The sequence below is a fragment of the Myotis myotis genome, unplaced genomic scaffold (genome assembly GCF_014108235.1).
Source record: "Myotis myotis isolate mMyoMyo1 unplaced genomic scaffold, mMyoMyo1.p scaffold_m19_p_3, whole genome shotgun sequence".
Lineage (NCBI taxonomy): Eukaryota > Metazoa > Chordata > Mammalia > Chiroptera > Vespertilionidae > Myotis > Myotis myotis.
The window spans coordinates 119,169,766-119,192,876 of NW_023416335.1; the positions used below are offsets into that span (position 1 = coordinate 119,169,766).

General features: G+C 51.6%; 1 protein-coding gene across 1 annotated transcript in view; it reads left to right on the top strand.

The window, feature by feature from the left end:
- The window catches only part of CACNA2D4 (calcium voltage-gated channel auxiliary subunit alpha2delta 4), a 126,686-nt gene that overhangs the window by 98,253 nt on the left and 5,322 nt on the right, over positions 1–23,111 (top strand). The window contains exons 27-34 of the mRNA XM_036298956.1: positions 10,780–10,841; positions 11,949–11,993; positions 12,229–12,291; positions 20,939–21,009; positions 21,394–21,469; positions 22,158–22,210; positions 22,484–22,539; positions 22,852–22,872. Coding sequence (XP_036154849.1) covers positions 10,780–10,841; positions 11,949–11,993; positions 12,229–12,291; positions 20,939–21,009; positions 21,394–21,469; positions 22,158–22,210; positions 22,484–22,539; positions 22,852–22,872 — 447 coding nt within the window. The remainder of the gene's footprint in view (positions 1–10,779; positions 10,842–11,948; positions 11,994–12,228; positions 12,292–20,938; positions 21,010–21,393; positions 21,470–22,157; positions 22,211–22,483; positions 22,540–22,851; positions 22,873–23,111) is intronic.

Below are 23,111 nucleotides of genomic sequence, written 5' to 3' on the forward strand. Positions count from 1 at the left end.
CAACTGCCTGCTGTCCTCAGGAGGAGCCAGGAGCCTCCCAGCCAGGGTCACAGCCTCAGCAACCACAGAGCCAGGCTGTTCAGTGGAGCAAAATGTCAGACCTGCTGGCGCGGGTGGCAGGTGTCTGTGTGCCCTGGGGGAGGGAAGTGTGGTGTTCAGAGCTCAGCGGCCTCTTTACTAACCAGTCAGGACGATGACGTTGGAGAGGCTGATATTCCAAGAGATGGCCAGTGTCCCGTCCAAAGGCAAAGGAAACTGAGCCAGGGAGGAGCCTGGCCCGGGAACTGACCCCTAACTGACCCCTCCCTGCAGTTCTTAACACTGGCCTGACAAGCAGATGGCAGACAGTGTGGCATGTTGGCAATGCCAGGGGTATGCTAGTGTGCCTCTTCCATTCTGCGTGCTTTCCTGGGGGACTCGCCATCAGAACTGAGGGTGGGGTTGAGAAACGCCCCTTAACTCAGGACACTCCTGATAGGGCGCTTCTGCACCCTCCTTTCAGTCTGCTCTTCTGGGCAACACGGCAGTGGGGGGTCGGGCTGCGGTTGCAGGAGGAGAAAGCATCTTTTACCTCCTGAAAAGTCCCCTCTCACCTACTCTGATGTCAGATGCCTTCAAGCTAAACGCCCGCATCTACCCCTAAACAGCTTCCCAATTCACAGCCCCAGAAAGTGTTTCCTTCCCTGAGGCTGGAATGAGCTCCTGGAAAATACAACCTGAGCATGACCTCCTCTGTGAAGTGTCCCTGCTTAGTCCACAGCCTTGACCTTCTCCTCTGATCAATGGCCTTTCTTTGGGCCACCTTGTGGTTATCACAGAGAACGTATGGCAGCTTTCTGCGATTGGTTTGCCCACTTCCCCATGCTGTGAGCAGTTCTAGAAGAGAGCCTCTGCCTCACCCAGCCCAGAGCTGATGGGGGATGGGAGGGAACAGCCCACGCCCGTGTCCCAGAGGACGGGCACAGAGTCCAACTCCGCTGCTCAGTAACTAGCTCAGGGGTTTTAAACCTTTTTCATGGCACACATTAACTACTAAAACAAACTAATTACTAAAATTCTGAGGCACACCAAAAAATATGGCTTTCGTTGATCTGACCAAAAAATAGGTATAATTTTGATTCATTCATACTGGACAGCTACTGTTGTGTTGGCTGCCGTCATTTTTCATTTGACAATCTAAGGGAAAATAGGTCAGTGCCCCTGACTAAACAGCCAGGTATTGCATGTTTTACATATTTTTGTGGCACACCAGTGTGCCTCTTGTGCCTCTTGTGGCACACTGGTTAAAAATGGCTGAACTGGCTAATAACTGGTTAATTAATTGACAGCCCTGGGCCTCAGTTTCCTGCCTATAGAATGGGAGCAGAGTGATTGAGATGTCTGGTTTCCCTTCTGGCAATGGTGCTCTATCATCCAAGATTTCACGGAGCAGCTGCAGACTTCCCAGCCTGTATCAGGAGAGGTGGCCCCTCCTCACCCCAATGTCTGCAGGCTCGGTTATCTCTAGGCAGAGGAGAAGGGAGGACAAAATAGATATGAGAGCTAGTGGGTAAAAGCTGAGTTTTTGACTCCTTGGTTGTCAGGCCCCTGACAGGGATCATTTAGGGGTTGGGGGGGGTGGTGCATAAGTGTGTGTGTGTGCACAGCTGTTCTGTTTTGCTTTCTGTGACGACAAAGCAGACCGAGGTGACAGCCAGGATAAAGAGCAAAGAGGTTGATCTTGATAAGCCTTCTGCCGTCTGTGGCCTTATTGAGGCTCTTTGTTAGGTTGTCTGCCAGCCAAGGGGATCTTAACGAAATGCTGCTTTGGAACAGAGCAGCATATTGTGGAGAAACAGATGAGAGAAAGGAGGGAGAAGGGCAGGCTGGGCTAAGGCGAGGAGAAAAGGGCCTGATTTCTCCTCTATCAGGGGATCAAGGTCAGAGTCTAAAACAAGGGCCCACATACAGAGGCATGAGGTGGGGTTGGTCTCTCTCTCTCTTTTTTTTAAATCTTTATTGTTGAGAGTATTACAGATGTCCTCCTTCTTTCTCCCATTGTCCCCCTCCACCAGTTCCTGCCCCACCCCAGGTCTTTACCACCCTATTGTCTGTGTCCATAGGTAATGCATATATGCACATAAGATCCTTGGTTAATCTCTTCCCACACCCCCCTCACCCCTTCTTTCTGAGATTCATCCATCTGTTCCACGTTTCCATGCCTCTGATTCTATTTTTTTTAATTAAATCTTTATTGTTCAGATTATTACATTTGTTCCTCTTTTTTCCCCCCATAACTCCCCTCCTCCCAGTTCCCGCCCCACCCTCCACCCTCACTCCCCACCCACTATCCTCATCCATGGGTGCACGATTTTTGTCCAGTCTCTTCCCACATCTCCCACACCCCTTTCCCCCCCAAGAATAGTCCATTCCCTTTCTATGTCCCTGATTCTATTATAATCACTAGTTCATTCTGTTCATCAGATTATTTATTCACTTGATTCTTAGATTCACTTGTTGATAGATGCATATTTGTTGTTCATAATTTGTATCTTTACCTTTCTCTTCTTCTTCCTCTTCTTAAAGGATACCTTTCAGCATTTCATATAATACTGGTTTGGTGGTGATGAACTCCTTTAGCTTTTCCTTATCTGTGAAGCTCTTTATCTGACCTTCGATTCTGAATGATAGCTTTGCTGGATAAAGTAATCTTGGTTGTAGGTTCTTGGTATTCATCACTTTGAGTATTTCTTGCCACTCTCTTCTGGCCTGCAAAGTTTCTGTTGAGAAATCAGCTGACAGTCGTATGGGTATTCCCTTGTAGGTAACTGAGTTTCTTTCTCTTGCTGCCTTTAAGACTCTCCCTTTGTCTTTTGCTCTTGGCATTTTAATTATGATGTGTCTTGGTGTGGTCCTCTTTGGATTCCTTTTGTTTGGGGTTCTCTGGGCTTCTTGGACCTGTAAGTCTATTTCTTTCACCAGGTGGGGGAAGTTTTCTGTCATTATTTCTTCAAATAGGTTTTCAATATCTTGCTCTCTCTCATCTTCTGGCACCCCTATAATTCTGATGTTGGTACACTTGAAGCTGTCCCAGAGGCTCCTTACACTATCTTCGTATTTTCGGATTCTTTTTTCATTTTGCTTTTCTGGTTGGGTGTTTTTTGCTTCTTCGCATTTCAAATCTTTGGCTCGATTCTTGCGCTCCTCTGGTCTGCTGTTGGGAGTCTGTATAATATTCGTTATTTCAGTCTGTGTCTGCTTAATTTCTAGTTGGTTCTTTATCACAACATCGAGGGTCTCATTAGATTTCTTGAGAATCTCACTACATTTATCGGCAGTTTCTAGAAAATTATTGAAAGACCTTAAAAGTGTGGTTTTTGAGCTCTATAGCTTCCATTTCTGACATTTGCGTCCTGTTTCTTTGTCTCCACATTTTTTTATGTTTTCTTGGTGCACCCCTAGTGGTCTTTGTGCGCAGTCTTATTGTAGGTAAGCCTTGATTGTTGTAGTTAATACTAGGGGGGATTTGACCTCCAGGCCAAGTGGCTGTGAGAATCAGCTGTGTCTGCAGTGAGAGAACTTCTGTCCTCTAGGGAGGTGCTAATCTAGCCTTTGCCTGAGGCTATCCGGCAAATGCCTCTTTGCAGGGCTTGGGCGGTGCGGGTCCCAGGGGATCAACAGGGCGGGCGGAGCGAGCAGTTATGGCTGCTCTCAGTCCCGTCCCCAGGTGCTCTGGCTCTCAGAGTCCCAGCAAATGCTGCAAACCTCGGAGAGAAAGCTGCCTTCGAGTTCCGACTGAAGCCAGACAGTCCCGCTTCTCCCGTTTGAGTCTGGGTCCCTAGAGATTCGCCCGGATCTGGAGCTCAGAGTCTGGGACTCCCTCCTGATTGAAACAGACAAGCGCGCCCTCAGCCGCCAGCCTGCTCTGCATGCACTCCGCACCTTAGTATTTGACTTCAGCACTGCGTCTCCTCTGAGTCTCGGTATGCTATTCTCTTTCCTCCTAGTTGTAGAACTTCCACTCAGCCAGCCTTCCTGTGGTTCTGGATGATGTCCGTTCCGTCTTTTAGTTGTATTTTTGAAGTGGTTGTTCAAGGCAGCAAACTCCAGCGTTAACCTATGCCGCCATCTTGGTTTCTCCCAGATTCTATTTTATTCATCCATTTGTTATGTTCAATAGATTTCTTATTCATTTATTTTTAGATTCAATTGTTGATAGATATGTATTTATTGCCATTTTATTGTTCATATTTTTTATCTTTTTTTCTTCTTCTTCCTCTTCTTAAAGAATACCCTTCAACATTTCATGTAATACTGGTTTGATGGTGATGAACTCCTTTAGCTCTTCTTTTCTGTAAAGCTGACTCTCAATTTTAAATGATAACTTTGCTGGGTAGAGTAATCTTGGTTGTAGGTCCTTGCTATTCATCACTGAATGTTTCTTGCCACTCCCTTCTGGCCTGCATCATTTCTGTTGAGAAATCAGCTGACAGTCGTATGGGTACTCCCTTGTAGGTAACTAACGGCTTTTCTCTTGCTGCTTTTAAGATTCTCTCTTTGTCTTTAGCTCTTGGCATTTTAATTATGATGTGTCTTGGTGTGGTCCTCTTTGGGTTCCTCTTGTTTGGGACTCTCTGTGCTTCCTGGACTTATAAGTCTATTTCTTCATTATTCCTTTAAATAAGTTTTTAATATCTTTCTCTCTCTTCTTCTTCTACTTCTGGCACCCCCCACCCCCCCCACCCCCATAATTCAAATGTTGGTGCACTTGAAATTGTTCTAGAGGCTCCTTTAGTATAACTATCTTCATATTCTTGAATTCTTATTTCTTTTTGCTCTTCTGATTGGGTGTTTTTTGCTTTCTCATATTCCAAATCATTGATTTGATTCTCAGAATCCTCTGCTGTTGAATCCCTGTAAATTATTTTTTTAGTTAGTGTATGCTTAATTTCTGAATCGTCCTTTTTCATGTCTTTGACATTCTTACTAAGATCCTTAAAAGTCTCACTAAGTCCCTTGAAGCTCTCTTGAATCCCTTGAAACTCTGATTAAGTCCCTTGAATCTCTCAGTAAGATCCTTGATTAACTTTATAACAATGTATTTGAACTCTGTATTCAATAGTTTGCTTGCTTCTATTTCTTTCATTGGTGACATGTTTCTTTTTCTCCTAATTTTGGCTGCTTCCCTGTGTTTGTTTCTATGTATTAGGTAGAGTTGTTATGTCTCCTGGAATTGCTAAAGTGGCCTTGTGTAGTAGGTGTCCTGTAGGGCCCAGTGGCTCAGCCTCCCCATTAACCTGAGCTGGACACTCTAGGTGAGCCCCTGTGTGGTCTGTGTGCATAGTCTTATTGTAGTTGAGTCTTTTTTAAAAAAAAATTTGTTTTATTGCTTAAAGTATTACAAAGAGTATTACATATGTCTCCTTCTGTAGTTCAGTCTTGATTGCTATTGGCATCACTGGGAGAAATTGAGCTCCAGGCCAATTGGCTGTGAAGACCAGCTGCAACTACAGTGGAAGAGCAGCTGTACAGGACATCCCTATGGAGCAGGACTTGCTTCAGTGGGGCTTTGGTGCTCACTGAGTCTGTCCTTGAGTGTGTTGCTTGTGGATGTGTAGATTTGTAATCTGGTATGGTCTTAAGCTGTCCATCAGGTGCACTGGCTCTGAGGCATCTTGGGAGTGCAAAGTCAGCCACTGCCTGGGGCCACCTGGTACGAGCTACAGAGAGATCTAAAGGTGGCTGCTACTTGTATTGGGCTAAGAAGTGCCCAGGTGAGGCCCAGCTTTTCAGCAAGGCAGGCTGGTGGTAGTGCCAGGTCATGAGCCTTTTATTGATAAGTTTGGGGCATGCTGATACCAGATGCTGCTTGTTTGAGAGATTTTAGGAAAGTCTGAAGCATGAATCAGGACAGGCCATTCATATAGCAAAGCCATTGCAAACAGCTTGTGTGGGGCTGCAAATTGGATGGGGCAGGTTCTCAGGGAATCACCAGGGCGAAATGAACAATGTGGGCCATGCTGGTGAAAACTAGATATGGCTTCCAGTTAGCTCTATGATGGAGGAGGTCCCAGCACAGGGAGAATAACCCCTGTGAGCACCCCTGTCTGGGAGAAAGCCATCCCTGAGTTCCTGCCACATGCCAGACAGTCCAGTTCTTCCATATATCCCTGGATTCCTTCAAAGCCTCCAGGCATTGGAGCTCAGAGGAAATGGGCCTTTTAAGAGGAACATCTGGGTCTCCAGCAGCCTCCATGTCACTCAGCCACAATGCCTGCTGGTTTTTACAGCCCGAAGTTATGAGGACTTCTCTTCCCAGCTCAGGAACCCTGGGCTGGGGGTCTGGTGTGGGGCTGGGACTCCCTGCTTCTCATGGTAGGCCTTGGAGATATCCCTCCCGATTAAAGAAACACCACACATGGGTGTCGGAACAGCCGTTCTACAAATTCCATAGGTCTCAATGTGCTTTCTTCTTTACTTCTCTAGTTGTAGGACTTCCATTCAGCCAGATTTCAGGTGGTTCTGAATGATAGTTGTTCTGTATTTTAACTGTAATTTTGATGTGGTTATGGAAGGCAGCGTGTACCAGCATTTAACTACGCCACCATCTTGGTTCTCTTGGCGGTGATCTCTTAATAATCCATGAGGGTTGGGGGGAAGCCGCCCTAAAAGGCTAAGTGCCACTCATTCCCTGTGCCCCTTTGCTTTGATTTCTCTCTTCACCATGAGTTAGTTCTGAGCCTGCCTGCGAACAGTGTCATGAGGTATTACCTCCTGCACACAGTAGGCTTATTAGGAAGTGCTTGGAGGAGGGCAGCCAGCCTAGTGCTCCCCCAGGTGAAGGTCCACTGAGGCTTTGACAATAGCCAACCACCCAAGGTAGCAATCAAATGGACCATAACAAGAACCCAAGCTGCCCTGGTGAGTCTCCCAAGGGAGAAGGCTGGGCTTTCTTAGTGTCTGGGGTGGAAAAGCAGGATTCCTTCTGGAGTTGAACAGAAGATTTGAAATGATTAAAGCCAAGGGCACAGCTGTTGGGCATGGCAGGACATAGTCGATTTGTTGTTAAGGATGTGCCCATGCTCATCCTTCACAACAGCTCAGTCTCTAGGACCTCAAGCCCAGCATCTGTGAGAGGGCAGGGCTCGGCATGGCAAAAGGTTGTTCAGCAAGATCTTGAACCCCAGAGGCAAGGGACAAGAGATCTTATAGAATTTGCTTCCCATTCAAGTGGCTGACACATAAAATTCACAAGTATTTCTTTATTTCACCCCATTGTGTGCTAGGTACTATTTATTCTAGGTGCCAGGGATCAGATCTCAACCCCCTTGCCTGCTACTAAACATTCTAATGGTGTGAGACTGACAATAAATGAGAATATAAATAAACCATGTTGCTTAGACAATAAAGAGTAGCCCTGGCTGGGTGGCTCAGTTGATTGGAGAGTCGTGCCATACACCAAAAGATTGCATGTTCCACTCCTGGTCGAGGCACATACCTAGGTTCGGATTTGATTCCCCAGTTGGGGCATGTAAGGGAGGCAACTGATCGATGTTTCTCTTTCACATCAATGTTTTCTTTCTCTCTTCCTCTCTCTCCTCCTCCTCTCTCAAATCAGTAAACATATCCTTGGGTGACAATTTAAAAAAAAGAAATAAAGTAAAAGAAAAAGAGTGATGAGGTAGAGAATGAATGGCGAAGGGAAGGAATGCTCTATCCTGGGAGGTCAGGGAAGGCCTCTCTAAGACATGATGTTTGGGCTGAGATCTGATGAAAGAAGGAACCAGCCATGTAAAGGGGAAGAGCATTCCAAGGAGACAGAACAGCTGATACAATGCCCCGAGTGGGACAAGCTTAGCATGTTTCAGGGAGAAGTGATTTCCATTGAAATCAGAGACATCAGCAGGGCCAGCTCCTTAAGAGTCTTGTAGGCAATATCAGAGGAGTTTAGATATTGTTTAAAGAGCAGTGGGAAGGCATTGGGAGGTTTTAAGCAAGGGAGTGACATGATTTTATCTTCAGAAAGAGCACTCTCGTGACTTTGTGAAGAACAGATCATGAAGGAAGGGAAAGCACTTAGGGATTAATTACATTAATCCAAGTGAGAGAGATGATGGTTTGGCCCAGACTGGTAGCAGGGGAGGAGGAGAGAAATGGACAGACAGACTAAGGAAGTTCTGGAATAAGATCTACAGAACTCAGATGGGATGGGGAAATATGGTAACAATCAGGTGGAGAATGTGCCCTCCAAATGGGGAAATCTCAAGGAGGGTCAAGTTTTAGGAGGAAACCCCAGGCATGCAAAGTTTGCAGTGACTCCAGGGGAGATGTCAGGAGGCTGTTGGAATGTCCTAGATTCTGCAAAGGATACCCAGATGTGCAGGACCCAGAGCCTACTTTGGAGGAGCTTATTGTCCAGCTGTGAGATGAAACCCAGTGGGGGAGACTCTGCCCTGTGCCCCACTCCTGCCTTTTCTACCCAAGAGCCTCAAAGACCTGTTTCATTAGGGAAAAATTAACCCCACCCTCTGAGACTCCCTCTGTTAGAATCATGGAATTTCTTCCAGCTCAGAAATGTCATGATTCTATGAGACCTGGCACTGACCAATGGGTAGAGAGGCAGTCTCGTTCTAGGAATAGTCTGAGAGTTCTTTGACCACAAGGGCCAAGGGCCAGGGTAAATAAGCTTTCCTGAATCCCCAAGATCCTGTTATTCTAAGTATTAGGCACTCCCCTCTGAGAATTTTTAGGGGAGGTTCCTCTTTTTTCACTCAGCCTTTTTCTTCAGGTGAAAGAAAATCTATCTAAATGAGTATCAAGAGTAGTCTTAAAAGGAAGAATAAGGGGGGGAGTGATTGAGGTCCACCTGCAGCCTCAAAGGAGAGAGAGATGTGAGAGGGAAGAGGGGCATGGCAACCAGAGCTGCTGATCACACCTGCTGTGTCTGTCCCTCTCATGAACCAGGAAGTGGGTCTTCCGTCCCCTTCATTTCTATGCCTTTCAACCACCTGGGCCTTGAAGCAACAAAGCAGCCCCCATAGAATTCAAATGTTCCCACATCCTAGGACCTGTTCCAGCAGGCTGGCCAGAGCTCCAGCCTCAGAATTGCCATGGGAGTTGCAGGGAGGGGAGGGGCTCACAGGGCTTGGTGCCTTCATCTGTAAACGCAGAGCCCTGGAATCACACTGTCCAATATGATGGCCACCAGCTATGTAGCTATTTCAATTTAAATTAATTAAAATTAAATAAAAAATGTAAGACTCAGGTCCTCAATCACGGTAGCCACATTTCAAGGGCTCAAAAGCCACATGTGACAAGTGGCTACTGTGTGGAACAATTCAAATCTAGCACAGCTTCATCATCTCCAAAAGTGCAGCCAGACAGTGATGGTTTACAACAGTGGTTCCCAGGATATGGTCCCTGGGCAGCAGCGACAGCCCTGGGAGCACTTTAGAAATGCAAATGCTCAGGCCCCACCCGAATGAGAGACTCTGGGGATGGGTTTTAACAAACCTTCCAGGTGATTCTGATGCTGAAGCCAGAAAATCAAGGCTCCAGTGCAACCCAGGGCTGGGATCTGGCCCCTGACCCTTCCCTGCTCTCTCCCTTTCCCCCATCACATTTCTCCAGGATTATTTCATATTGAAAAAACAAAAGGATACGATTCTGTATCTGTGCTATATTGGAAGTCCAGTCCACTTCAGAAGAGCCCCCTGAGTATCCGGGGGTCAGAATGGTTGTAATGGAAAATCGCTCCAATGAATGTCACTGGGGTGACTGCAGAATGTCTCATGAAAACAGCCTATGGCTAGGAACCCAGGTGTGTTCCCATTTTACAGATGAGGGAACCTAAGCCTCTCGCTCTTCCTGACCACCAGGACTGAGTCAGGCCTAGGAATATCCAGGTTAAGAGCCTCAGAGACAGACGTGTCCTGGTTCTGTACCTAGGGGCCAGGTGATTGGGTGAGCGTGTACTCTCTGTAAGCCTGTTTCCTCCACTGTGAAGCCTGAATAATAATAGAACTGGTCTGCCGTGCGGATGAAACAAGCTCACGGACATAAGCGTCCCAGGCACTCAACACGTTTTCGATATTATTATACCAGGCAGTAGGAAGTCGGCCTAGTTTTCAAATTCTTTTTCAATATAAGCTGCTTTTCTTCTATTCTGTGGCCCCGAATTTCTCTTAGGATGTGAGCACCAGCTTGTGTTCCCTACACCTATTTGGGAACCAAAGAGGCATGGTGGCCCTTGTAAGTGGCATCATCAAAAGAGTAGTTTTTGCAGATTGGACGGTCTCTAGCTTTTTGGGTACAAGAGAGGTTGTTAGGTCAGGCTGGGAACTAGGAGGCCCTGTGAGCTACCCAACCCACAGTGGCCCAGAGTTCCACCACTTTGGGTCACATGACCTGAGCCAATGGCTCAGTCTCTCAGCCTCTACCTTTCCATCTGTGGGAAAGGGGGAATGGTCTGCCCAGTGCACCTGCCCTGAGTCCCCGAGATCCAAGGATGAATTCCATCCTCACCGTTCTCTAGAACCCAGGCCTCATCTTTCTCTTAGACCGTTTTCTGGCATCGTCCTCTGCGGAGAGACAGAAGCCACCAGTCTCTTCCTTTCTCCCTCCCCCACACCCAGGAACCTCAGTCCGCATGCTGCCATCTGACTCAGCTCTCTCCACCCCTTCTCTGCCCTGGTGCTCCCTCTCCCCTCAGTTTCTACGGATGCACCCCCTCTCTCTAACTGTAATCTATTTTTCCTCTCACTGCCTCTTCCCTCCTACCACCCCCTGCCCCCAAAACAGCAGTGGGCATCCAAATGAGGCTGGACTTCCTGCAGCGCACGTTCTGGGCAGCCACGCAGCAGGTGGGTGTGATGGAGGTCAGTTCAGGGTCAGAGGGCTCCCCAACATTTCCACGCTGATGAGGGACTGGCACTGTCAGACCCACTCCCCCGGCTGCCCCACTGCCTCTCAGCCCGCCTGCTAGGCCTCTGCCAGCCCTCCTGGATCTCTCCTCTGCCTTCCTCAGCTCCTGGAGCTCTGCCTGCGGCCTCAGTCTCTGGTCCCAGCCTTCCCCACCCAGTGCTCTCTCTCAGCTTAGGCCTGGGGCAAAGGGCAGGACACCACATCCCCTGAACTGTCGGTCACCAGTCTCTGCTGCTCAGATCCCCCACACAGCAAAGTAAGGAAACTGCCCTCCTCAGTGCCCCCTGCCAAGATCCAAGCCCAGTCTGTGGCCCACCCGCTCTGAGCTGGGCCTTTCCACTGCCCCTCCCACCCAACCCTTCCTCTGCTGCCTCTGCTCCCAGAGCCCTCAGACCTGGCTCCCCCTGGGCTGCACAGGGCTCCTCACTATCCTCCACAAGCTCCTCCAGCCCCGAATCTGCCCCTGGCACTGAGCCTCCTCTGCTCCATGGCCCCCCTTCACTTGTTGCTGTGTCTCCACTTTGAGCAAGTGTAGGGACCAGAGAATGAAGATGGAAGGAATGGGAGGGGGAAAGAGCACCAGCCCAGTAGCCTGGGATCAGCCACCACATCGAGCAGGATGACAAAGAGCAGTAGGTGGCCACCCATGAGGCCTCCAGCAATAGGGCCCCCCTTCTCCTCAGCCACAGCTGCAGGCCATGGCTCCCTCCGGAAGGTGACCTAGCCACAAGGATCCTGCTTCAGTGCCCTGCCCACTACCATGCAAGGCCATACACACACACATACACACACGCACACACTAAATACATACATGCACACATACACACACCACACATATACCACACATGGACACACACATCAAACATAGATACCATAGACACACATGTGCATGTACCACTAGTATACCATAAACACACACCCGCCAGTCCCCATACATCAGCACACAACACAGATGTACAACGCACATAGCACTCCCACACTCAGGGCCAAATACCTACCACACACACACAAGGGCATACCCAACTGACAATTTCTCTTCCTTCCAGTGCAGTGCGGGGGATGGGCCGTGCCCAAAGAGCTGCCAGGACAGTGTAAGTTCTTCCCAGTGTGAAGAGGGGGGAGTGGGAGCCATGGGCCCCGCACCCCAGTCCTCTGGATGAGCCAGCTCCCTCCCTCCCCAGTGCCCTTCTTTCCTGCAGTGCTGGGCTCCACGAGGGGACCTTCTCACTAGTCATGGCAGCCTGCCTTCCCAAATGCCAGGCCAGGCAGAGGACCCAGGAGGCTGGGGCAGGGCCAGAGCTCACCTCCCTCTGGGTTTCTCCTCAGGACCTGGACTGCTTCCTCGTGGACAACAACGGCTTCATTCTGATCTCAGAGCGACCCCAGGAGGTAAGATGCTGGGAAGTGGGGTAGGAGTAAGCCAAGTCCTCCAGTAGCCATGTCTTCGGAGAAAGGGCTGATGGCCCCAGGAAGCAATCCTGCTTTAGAGCCCATTAGAGTGAAAGGTCTGCAGAAAATGGGATCGCCTCTTGAACCCAAAGTTAACATAGCAAGATTACAAAATTCAGGCTCCTTTCAACTCAGATGGTCATAGGAAATATTCTTGATTTTGTAACGATTCAGGCCTTCTCCCGGAGTTGGTTGGAAATTGTCCACATAATGAGGAGAGGCTCAGCCCAGCTACCTCGGGCCCGTGGCTGTCATTGAGGGCATGGCCTCAGAGGGGCCTCCTCCCAGAGTCCTACGCTCTCTCCCAATGCTCATTACTCACCCCTTTGTCGCATTCCCCTCCCCGCTTGTCCACTCAGGCTGCTATAACAATTACAGGCTAGGGCTTATAAACAGGGAACTTGTTGCTCACAGAACTGGAGGCAGAAATCCAAGGTCAGGAGCCAGGATGATTGAATGAAGGCCCTCGTCTGGGTCGTGAACTTCTCATCGCATCCTCATGTGGAAGAAGGGACAAGGGAGCTCTCTGGCTCTCCTTCGTAGGGCACTGAAACCATTTCTGAGGGCTCTGCCCTCATGGCCTAATTGCCTCCCAAAGGTTCCACCTTTGACCATCACCTTGGAGGTTAGGTTTCAACATGTGAATTTGGGGGAGACATTCAGACCATAGACCCTCCCCTTCTACCTTCCTGGGGCCCAGAGGGCCAGACCTTCCCCATGTTGTGCTGTCTTCCTGCCTGGACCTCCCTCGTGGACAGTTCTATTCCAGCCCCGCGCCTCGGTTTGCTAGCAGGGAAACAGGAATGGCGGTGACCCTTCTCACGTCGCAGCCCGGCTCACACGTATAACCTTCCCCGGCCTGTGATGGCTCCTCAGACCCCGCTCATGCTCACAAAGGCGAAAGGAGAAGGTGCAATCATAATTTCATTTTGCCAAGCCCAAAACTGGGCCCCAATATTAATTATGTAACCAGGAATCAAACTAAAAGGAAGCCTATTCAAACCTGAGCCCAACCTGAATAGCTTCACATGAAATATTTCCTTGAAACAAGCCAGAAGCATTGAAAAATCCTCCAAGCTGAACCTCAATGGAAGGGAAATAGTATTGGGTCCAGAGTGAGCTTCGCCCCTAACTAGCTATGTGATGGGTGAAGCGGCTTCCATTAGCCATGCCTCAGTTTCCTCCTCTCTAAGATGAGGGGGCTGCACCACACGATGTCTAAGGCCCCAGATTCTCAGTGCCTGGGCTATCGGCAGAGCTGGGGAAGCAGGCGGGGGTGCCGAGGCCATGGCCATGGCTATGTCTGTGCTCTGGCCTCAGAGTCCAAAGAAGTCGTGAGAACATGGCAGGAGCCAGGGCATAGGAAGGAGATGTGAGAAAGAGGGCATCTGAGGAAGGGGCACCAGTGGGTGATGGAATCCAACTCCTTGGGGAGAGATTTTGAATGGCCCGCTCCTGCGGAGCCTGTCTCGGCAGCAGGAGTGAAGAAGCAGATGGTTATGTCCATTTTCCTCTTTCAGGAGTTGAGGGCTGCCTGACATCATGGCGTCTCTTGCCAGACGCGAACTGCCAACCATCCCTTTCACTGTCTTTCCTCCTGTCCCTTTCATGCCCCCTCTTGGCCTTGCCACTCTTCCCTAGACAGAGCCCAGTTTATTCAGTATTTCTCAATTGCTCTGAGGGGAATGGATGATGACAGAAATGAAACCAGTGGTTGGAAAGAGGCTTTGGGCCTAGCTGAGTGCTCTCAATCATTCATGCCCTGACCCCTGCGCCCTGGGGAACTGAGACGGCACATCTGCTGGTCCCCGTGGTGTTGGCTTTCAAGCGCCAGAGTTTCAGAGAGTGCGGAAGGCTGGACACTTGGGGAGGGGCAGCCACGCCTGAGAGGCCGGGCTCTGGAGTAGTTGAAAGCAATGGTTCCTGTGGGGCCAGAGAGTGCAGGTTAGGCATTTTAGACCAGAGCACCACACTACCCAGCGCCGCCTGCAGACAGCATGCAAGGGATGAGCATGGCTTTGTTCCAATAAAGCTTAATTACAGATACCGAAATTTGAATTTCACATAATCTTCATGTCTCATGAAGAATTATTAATCTTTTGAATTTTTTCCCAACCATTTGAAAATAGAAACACATTCTTAGCTCAAGAGTCAGATTTGGCCTACGGGCCATCATTTGCTGACCGGCCTGAGAGGCAGCAGGACAGACTTGCAGGGAGTGGGGCCCGCGGCGGGCACTCCCAAGGGGCCCTTGGTGTAGCTCACGGTGGTCCTGTTGTACACTCGCTCACATGTCTTCTCAAATCATGACATCAGTGGGCACAACTGTGGATAATATGTGGTAGCAAACAGCTATTTAGACGCTTCTATTTCACTATAAAGGATGTGCTTACTTAGCTTATTTACCCCTGTCTTCTCAACTACTGTATTATTTTATAACATTATCCTTTGTATAACGAAGCAGAGCACAAGTGAGATCTTCATTAATAGGGTGTGACCTCTCGGGACTCCTCCAGAGCCCCAGCTCCCACTGTGCCTGGTCACCCTGGCTTCCCACAGCCCATGCTCCCCTCCTCCTCTCCCAACACTGGGAGGCCCCAGGAAAGGAGAGGTGGGGGACGGGGCGGCGGGGGGAGATGGCTCTGGTGATGTTATTAGTTTCATTTTATACCAGAGGAAAACAGGCTCTGCAAGGTTTGGGAGGAAAGTCAAGCTGGAGAGCCTGGGTCCTGGAGGAAATGGAGGATTTGCTGGGCGAGGCGAGTGAGCCCAGGGAGAGCGGCCTTCTCCGAAGAGTGTGGCGGGCTGCAGGCCCAGGGCCGCTGAGCAGTCCTGCTGCCCGGTCCTACCCTCCCTCACTCTGTTCATGCTCAGGGCAGTTTATTCACTGAGTCAAACTGGTGTGAGTCTCACAGAATTAGGGCCAATGCTCTAGGACCCTGAACTCCAGGCCAGGAATTCAGGCTCCTGGGTAAGTCCGAGGCTAGTGCCCAGGCTCTGGAAGCAGCAGCATCACGACAGGGCTCCTCTTTCCTCACTCTGGACCCTCTGCCCCGTGGCCTGTGCAGTGTCGGTGATAAGAGGGCATGAGGGAAATAGCACCCAAGCCGGAGACACCAATGATATAAGCAGCACCTGGCAGGTATCCAGGCTCAGCCATCTATCCACCCATTTTTGGTTTTGTGGGTTTTTTATTAAATTCATTCATTCAGTAACTCTGTAGCAGTTACCTATTGCTGCATAACAAATTATCCCAAAATGTAATGACTTAAAACCACAAGACTTACCATCTCCCAGTTTCAGGGGAAAGCATCTGGGTATGGCTAGGTGGCCCAGGGTCTCTCATGGGGCTGAATTAAGGGATCAGCCAGGGCTGCTCCATTCAAGTCATTTCAAGCCTCAACTAGAGGAGGCTCAGCTTCCAAACTCGCTCACATGGTTGCTGGCCAGATTGGTTGCCAGGTGGGCTTCTCCAGGGGACAGCTCTCAAAACGGCAGCTGGCTTCTTCAGAGCAAGAGAGCCAAGACTGCCGGAGTCCAACCCCAGCAGGTCCAGGGGTCCCCAAAGGTGTGGATGGAGTCGGCGAAGAAGGAAGGACACGGAGACAGTGTTCAGTTGATCAGCAGCCTAGCCAGGATCTCTAGCCAGGATCTCCAGCCAAGTTCTGGTCTGGATCTCCAGCGAAGTTCTGCTGTTTATTGTCTTGTTACATCCGTATTTATCCCAGTTAATTTTAATCCTGTCAATTTCTATTACAAAGGTTAGGGCGTTTCTTATCTCCATTCCAGGGAGTAAAGATTATGTAGCTTAAGCATGATTATTTGTAGTGATTAACTGCCCGCCTGGCATTTAGGTTAGGAGTTTCATCCCCTCCCTGACTTCAGGGAAAAATTCCTACCTGGGGAAACAACCTTTCTAGGAGAGGCATCCCCTCCCTGACTTCAGGGAAAAATTCCTACCTGGGGAAACAACCTTTCTCGGAGAGGTGACCTTGGTTAAAACACACAGCACTAAGGGGAGCAAACATATTAAGAACAGTATGCTATATACGCCAGGTCCCTTGAAACATATGCTGTGCAGATGTTTCTTTCCTGCAGCGACTGTATCAAGCAGCAAGGATGGACCGGCTTCCGGCACAAGACGAGCAGAGGGAAGAGAGCAAGACAGAGGTCAAAATCTTGGGAACCTAATTTCAGAAGGGACATCTGGTCACTTAGACCTTATTCCATTCACTAGGTGCAAGTTACTAGGTCCAGCTCCAGCCTATACTGGACCTAGTATAGGGGATGGGCTTACACAGGGCATGACTCGAAGAGGCTAGAACCATTGTGACCATTTCAGGATCATTCCACCACACACTCCTACCCACCCACCCAAACCTGCCCCTCCCTAAGCACAGCCAGGGGCCACCAAGGGCCACAAGCCTGGGCCCTCCCAATTCAACCCTCCCCCTACCCCCTTTTATCCTTAGGCCTCACAGTGTGGTGGGAGGACCAGCAGCATCAGCAGCATCTGATAGTTTGGTAGAAACACATGTTCCCAGGCCCCACTGCAGGCCTAGGGAATCAGCAGCTCTGGGGATGGCCCACCCTCTGCTGTTGCAAGCCCACCCAGTGACTCTGGTGTGTGGTGGAGCCTGAGGCCCGCTACCTCGGCCTTCACGCCAGTTGCTGTGGATCTGGGTGTACTTCTGGGCTGGGCTCTGTGCCAAAAGGTCCAGGCCACTTCCTGTCCCTGCCAGGGTCCAGCAGGGGTCTGGGAGAGAAGCCTGTCACTGTACCAGGTGGAGGATTCTTCCCAAAGTCCTCCCCAGCCCTTCCTCACGGGCCTCCTCCCCAGCAAACATCAGTGTAGAAGCCCCAGGGCCCCCCTGCGCCTGCCGGAGGGAGGGGTGCTCGGCTCTCTCCTGGTCCTGGCCTTGTTCCAGCTTGTGGGTTAGATAGTTGGCCCCATTGCGCCTCTCTTCCAGCTTAGGACTCCGTCTTATAATAAACAGCCACAAAGGACGGATCCCAGCAGAGCTACAATCAGACACCCCATTGTGGTGTCTCCTTAAGGCTTAAGTCTCCCAGAAGCCATAGCACCTCCTCCCTCCCTGGCTGCAGCCCACAGAGCCAGTGCCTGCAAGGCCCTCAGACCAGGGCAACCCCTCTGTCCGCACAGGGCCTCTGACAGGCCTGGGCTGGGCCTCGCTGTTTTCCTTGCTCCCTTCCTCCTTCCCTACCTCCCCAAGCCCTCCTTCCTCCTGCCCACGTGGCAGGGCAGGCTTTGAGTCCCATTCTGCAGGTGCAGGGTGAAGTGGGCGCAGGAGAAACCTCGACTTCCCTGCTCCTCATGTGCTCCTGCACTTGCCTCTCCAGCCCCCCACTCCTCACCTCCTGCCTCAGCATGTCTCTGGCTTCCCCGGGCTCAACCTTCTGGGGGCCAGGGCACCCTCATTTGGGCAACTTGAGCTGGTCACCTGACCTGAGACAGCCGATGGCAGCAGAGCCCCCCAGGAGTGCAGAGCCCTGATCCCCACACTCTTCCCAGCCCACTGTGGCCCAAGGCACCTGCCAAGAGACGGGGCAGCTCAGGGACTCGGGGGAGGCCATACAGCAGGAATGAAAGGATTGGTCCCCACGGGGAGCCGTGCGCAGTGGCTTCACTCTGATAATTCATGTTCTCCTCACATCCCTCAGAGGATGGACTTGCCACTTTTAGAGAAGAAGGAACTGAGGCTGTCCTAGGTGAGGAGGCCGTATGACATTGCTCCATTCCAATACCCGAGTGAATCTTTGCTTTAATTCACCCTCTGGTCCCCCTTCTCTCTGGGGACAGCAGACTCACACGTGCATGCACATCGGCCCATGCCGAGGGGATGTTGCTGGCCAGGGGGATGCTCATCAGTTCTGGGTCCTTGGCTGCCACCTGCCCCGTCTGCTTCCTGCTCCAGGCTCCTGGGTGTGCCTCACAGGACCTCAATTCACTCCCACCTCAGTACAGACTGGAAACTCGGGAAGCCCCAGGCCCTTGGCTCAGCAGCCCCGTGGACGGTTGCTTGTGTGGGGGTGTCCTCAATGAAAGTGGAGCCTGCCCTGTGTCAGCACACCTAGCTGGCAGGTAGAGCCAGCTCTCAGAGCCCCTTCAGAGTGCCGTGGCTGTAAAGAAGCCATAGTCCCCCTGCCGTGCTGTGCTGGGTGCCCCCCTACCTTCAGTCTGAGGGCCCTAAATTGACAGGGCACCCAAAATTGAATGGTTGGACCTTGGCTTTGATGATTCAGAAAATTCTATCAACTTACCTATTTGAGTCACTGATTCACTCTAAGTTCAAAAGAAACTGTATCAGCCAGGAATTGCATTCTACTGTGAGGAATAGAGTCCCCACTACAGTGACTTAAGCAACGTAAGGCTTATTCTCTCATATAAGGAATGGCTGAAGGCAGCCCCGGCCTGGTGTGGTGGGTCACCAGGTGCCCCGTCCTCAGGACCACCTGGATACAGGAGCTCCTGCCTGCGTGTCCACCTTCCAGACAAGGGGGAGTGCAGCAGCCCTGGACGTGGTGCCCTTCCTGCAGAGTCATCTCCCTTTTAACAGATTCCTGGAAGGCCCACCAGGACTTTGCTCACATTTCATTGGCCAGCCCCAGCCGCAGGGGAGTCTGGGAAATGTAGTCTTTTAGTTGAGGATCTTACTCCCTACCAAAGAAGGGGAGGATGGATAGTCTCTGCCAGAGTGGCATATCCTCCAAGTCAAGTTGCTTATTTACAGAGGAGGATACATTGCTTCCCGTGTCTAGCAGCTTGTCTTACTCTCATGGACCTCCCTTCTCAGAATCAAGTGTCTAAACAACAGGGTTTGGGGTAAATAAGCCTAGAATTACAGAGGAGAAGAGGAGCCTCAATTCCACCTCACTGCATGCACTTTCCCGGGGAGCAGAATACTCACACCACTCCTTCCTTCCCTGTCTGTTCCCTCGCACCTTCCTTCCACACATATGCTCTGAGTAGTACCATGAGCAGGACACTGTGTTCTGTGGGGGCAGAGGAGGATCTCTGCCCCGAGGATGGCGCTGGGTGGTGATGCAGGAGCACACACACAGTAACTGGAACAGCAGAGAGAATGCCCCACCTGAGCAGGAGCCCTCGACCCAAAGGAACTGCAGGTGGCTTCAGGGCTGCACCTGGAAGCACAGGCAGGATTGGCGGCCTCTCACCTCCCTGCTTGCCATCCTGTCCCTGGAATGCCCTCAGCTCCACGCTCTCCCCTTGCTGTCCGCTGCCCTCTGCAGAGAAGCCTCTCAGGCCTCCCAGGCAGAGCACATGGGCCTTCCGGGCACAGAGAGAGCAGAGCTGACCCGCCTGCTCCGTTTCCCCTGGGAGCTTCTGTGGTGAGCCTGTCAGTGTCTCAGTCAGAGGAAGGAGGATTCGTTCGGCTGGGAAAGTGAGAAGCGGACTCCTGAGAGGTGGATGGGAAGGAGCACTCCTTGGAGTGAGGCCTGGGGAAGGGTAACCAAGGCAGGGAGAAGGGTCTTCGTGTCTCCTTGTCAGACTGACCGCCACTTGCCCAGCACTTTCTGTGGGCGAGATACTTGGCACGCATTACCCCCAATCTTCCTAAGGGCCTGCCTATGGCCACACCACAGGCAGGGGCAGAGCCAGGATTTGAATCAAAATTCAACCCCTCGGTCCCAGCGCCCTGCGCCCTGCTGAGGACCAGCAGCAGCAAAGGCAGGCAATGGGAGGGGTGCAGCAGCGAGGCTGGGGCACGGGCGGCACAGCAGGCGTGAAGGTGAGCTGACCTTGTTGGCTTGGAGGATGCCCAGCACACAGGTGCTCACCTCGTGTTGGTTGGTTGGGTGATGGAGAGATGGTGAGAGAGGTGAGCAGAATACTCAAAGAGAGTGATCAAATCCCAGCAGGGGCTGGGGCCTGGGGAGCTCAGTTACGAGGGCAAAGTGTCTGCGGAGAGGACACGGGTTTAGGTTAAGTCACTATTCATGGAGTCGGGATGGTGAGTGACAGATCCACAGGAAACACTGATTAATTGGAAAAGAGGGGAGGGCACAAGAGAGGGAAATCAAAGGCAGCTCTGGAGTTCTCAGACCTGGTTTAGCTGGGTGATAAGGATGCCCTTGAACCTCCTGTGACCATGACCCACAGAAGCACATTTTGCATCTGACCCATCACACACACACACACACACACACACACACACACACACACACGTGTGCGCAATCAAGTTTCACAAAACCCTGTTTAACCTGCTGCAGGTGATTCCCACTGATTTGTTCAAAGGAATTCTTTACCTTAAAAAAATGTGATTGCAACCCCCAGATTGATTTCATAGACAATTAATAGATTACAACTTAGAGTTTTAAAAGCACTGAGATGAGACTATGGCAAGGGCAGGGGGGCCCAGGGGTGCAAATTAAAGGGAGGGGGCGTGGCATGGATCCCCCTGTGATTACGTTGAAGGGCATCTGCAGGGAAAACACACAGGCAGCTAAAGTCTGGAGCTCAGAAATGAAAGTCCTCACCCATCTCTCTCTCTCTCTCTCTCTCTCTCTCTCTCTCTCTCTCTCTCTCTCCCCCCCCCCCCCCCAGATGGGAAGATTTCTAGGGAAGGTGGACGGTGCTCTCCTGACCCAGCTGCTCAGCATGGGGGTGTTCAGCCAGTAAGTGGGACCTGCTTCTCCTCCATCTGACAGAAAAGGCAGGATCTGATGCTAAATGGGCCAGACAGAGCCGGTGGTCCTGACCTCAGAACCCATCGTGAGAGCCCCCACGTGCTCCAAAAGCAACTGTTCTGAAGCCCGGGACTTGAGAAGAGGCAGGGAGTGGCATGAGAACTGTGGGCCCCTAGAAGGAAAACCAAATTTACTATCTGTTTTCTTTAAAACCAAGTACAGAACTGTAATTTTTGGCATGGCTTGCTTCTGATCTGCCATCCTAACTCCTCAACTGTCGGGCATCTGGGTGAAGGAAACTGCAGCGACTCCCTGGGGCGGAGCAGGGTTGGGCAGGGTCCGGACTCACCAGCTCCTGTCTCTGGCTTTCAGGGTGACCATGTACGACTACCAGGCCATGTGCACACTCCCCAGCCACCACCACAGCGCCGCCCGGCCCCTGGTCAGCGTGAGTGTCACCCCAGACCTCCCCTCCGCCAGGTGGCAAGCCCTCCACCTAAAATGAGGTTACCTGGTCCCTGGTCTCCCCCAGCCTCAGGCATCTGGCCCAGAGCCCCTCTTGACTCTGACCAAGAAGTCCTCCCCCACTTCTGCCTCACCCGCCCCGCCCCCCCCCCTCCCCCCAGCCCTGCAGGGATTGTCTGCGGGCCTCTGCGAGTAGTGTGGTCACACAGGCCATCAGGGACCCTGAAGCGTCACCAAGAGGCTCATCAGGACGAGGCCCTGCCTGGCCTTCTTTTTTTTTTTAATATATTTTATTGATTTTTTACAGAGAGGAAGAGAGAGAGATAGTTAGAAACATCGATGATGAGAGAAACATTGATCAGCTGCCTCCTGCACATCTCCCACTGGGGATGTGCCTGCAACCCAGGTACATGCCCCTGACCGGAATCAAACCTGGGACCCCTCAGTCCGCAGGCCGATGCTCTATCCACCGAGCCAAACCGGTTTCGGCCTGCCTGGCCTTCTTGATGGGCTTGTCCAACCCGCTGCCAGCCCTGCACAGGAGTCTCTTGGATAACCAGCTTCCCAGGCTTCCCAGCTGGGAAGGGGTGGGTGGTGGCAGCAGGACAGGTGTCCGGGGGTGTGGTCTGTCCCCCAGCCCAGGGTTAACTGGTTGTCTCCCTTCTTCCCAGCCTATCTCAGCCCTCCTGACTGCGACCAGATGGCTGGTGAATGAGCTCTTGCTGTGAGTGGGGGTGGGTGGGGGGTGAAGAGGGGGGCAGCTGGGGACTTCATGCAGGTGTGTCTTCTGAGGGATCCAGAGGAGGGGGAAGGTCTGGGGAGGAACTGTCCTATGTGTATGGGGCCTCCTCTCTGCTGCTGCCAGGGGCACCTTTCTGCTCATTCGGGGACCCTCGGGCAGGGAAGAGGATGTCCAGGAGAACAGGGCTGGGCCGGGGAGCAGCGGGGAGCGCCAGCGCCCTGGCCACTCAGTCGGATTCGGTGCCGTGTCTGACAGGTTCCTGCTGGAGTGGAGTGCCTGGGGCTCCCGGAGAGCTGGCCACGGGGCCCAGGGTGAGCACCTGTGACTGCATGACCTTGTGTTTGCTACCAGTGCCATTTCAGTCAGCTAACTGGAAACCTCCCCCTCTGGGGGGTGACAGAGGGGAAGGGGCTCTGGGCAGCTCACTGTTCATATCTCATCCTGCTCGGCCTTCTCTTGTCACCTTCCCCTCCTGGCTCCCCACCTCTATGTGACATCATGCCATCTCCGGACACCACTGCTCCATGTGACATCACTCATCCCATGTGACATCACCACCTTGTGACATCCTGACCTCGTGTGACATTATGCCCACCCTGTGCTGGGCCTCATGTCCTGGGCAGCCAAAGCTGTCTTCCATCACTGTAAGTAGCACCCACCGTGGAGCCGGGTCGGGGGAGCGGGAGGCAGCTTGGGGCTGCAAAAGGCCTCCTCAGCTCTCCCTTAAAGGGGTGCATTCATCCCGGGGCACCCCGACTTGGGATCTCCCCCAGTGTAAAGCCCCATGGCTTAGCGGGGGGTGCAGCCCAGACCTCATCCTACACAAGTACAGTCCGACCCGGGCGAGATGGAGCCCAGCCGTCTCCTCAGGAGGACGTTGAGT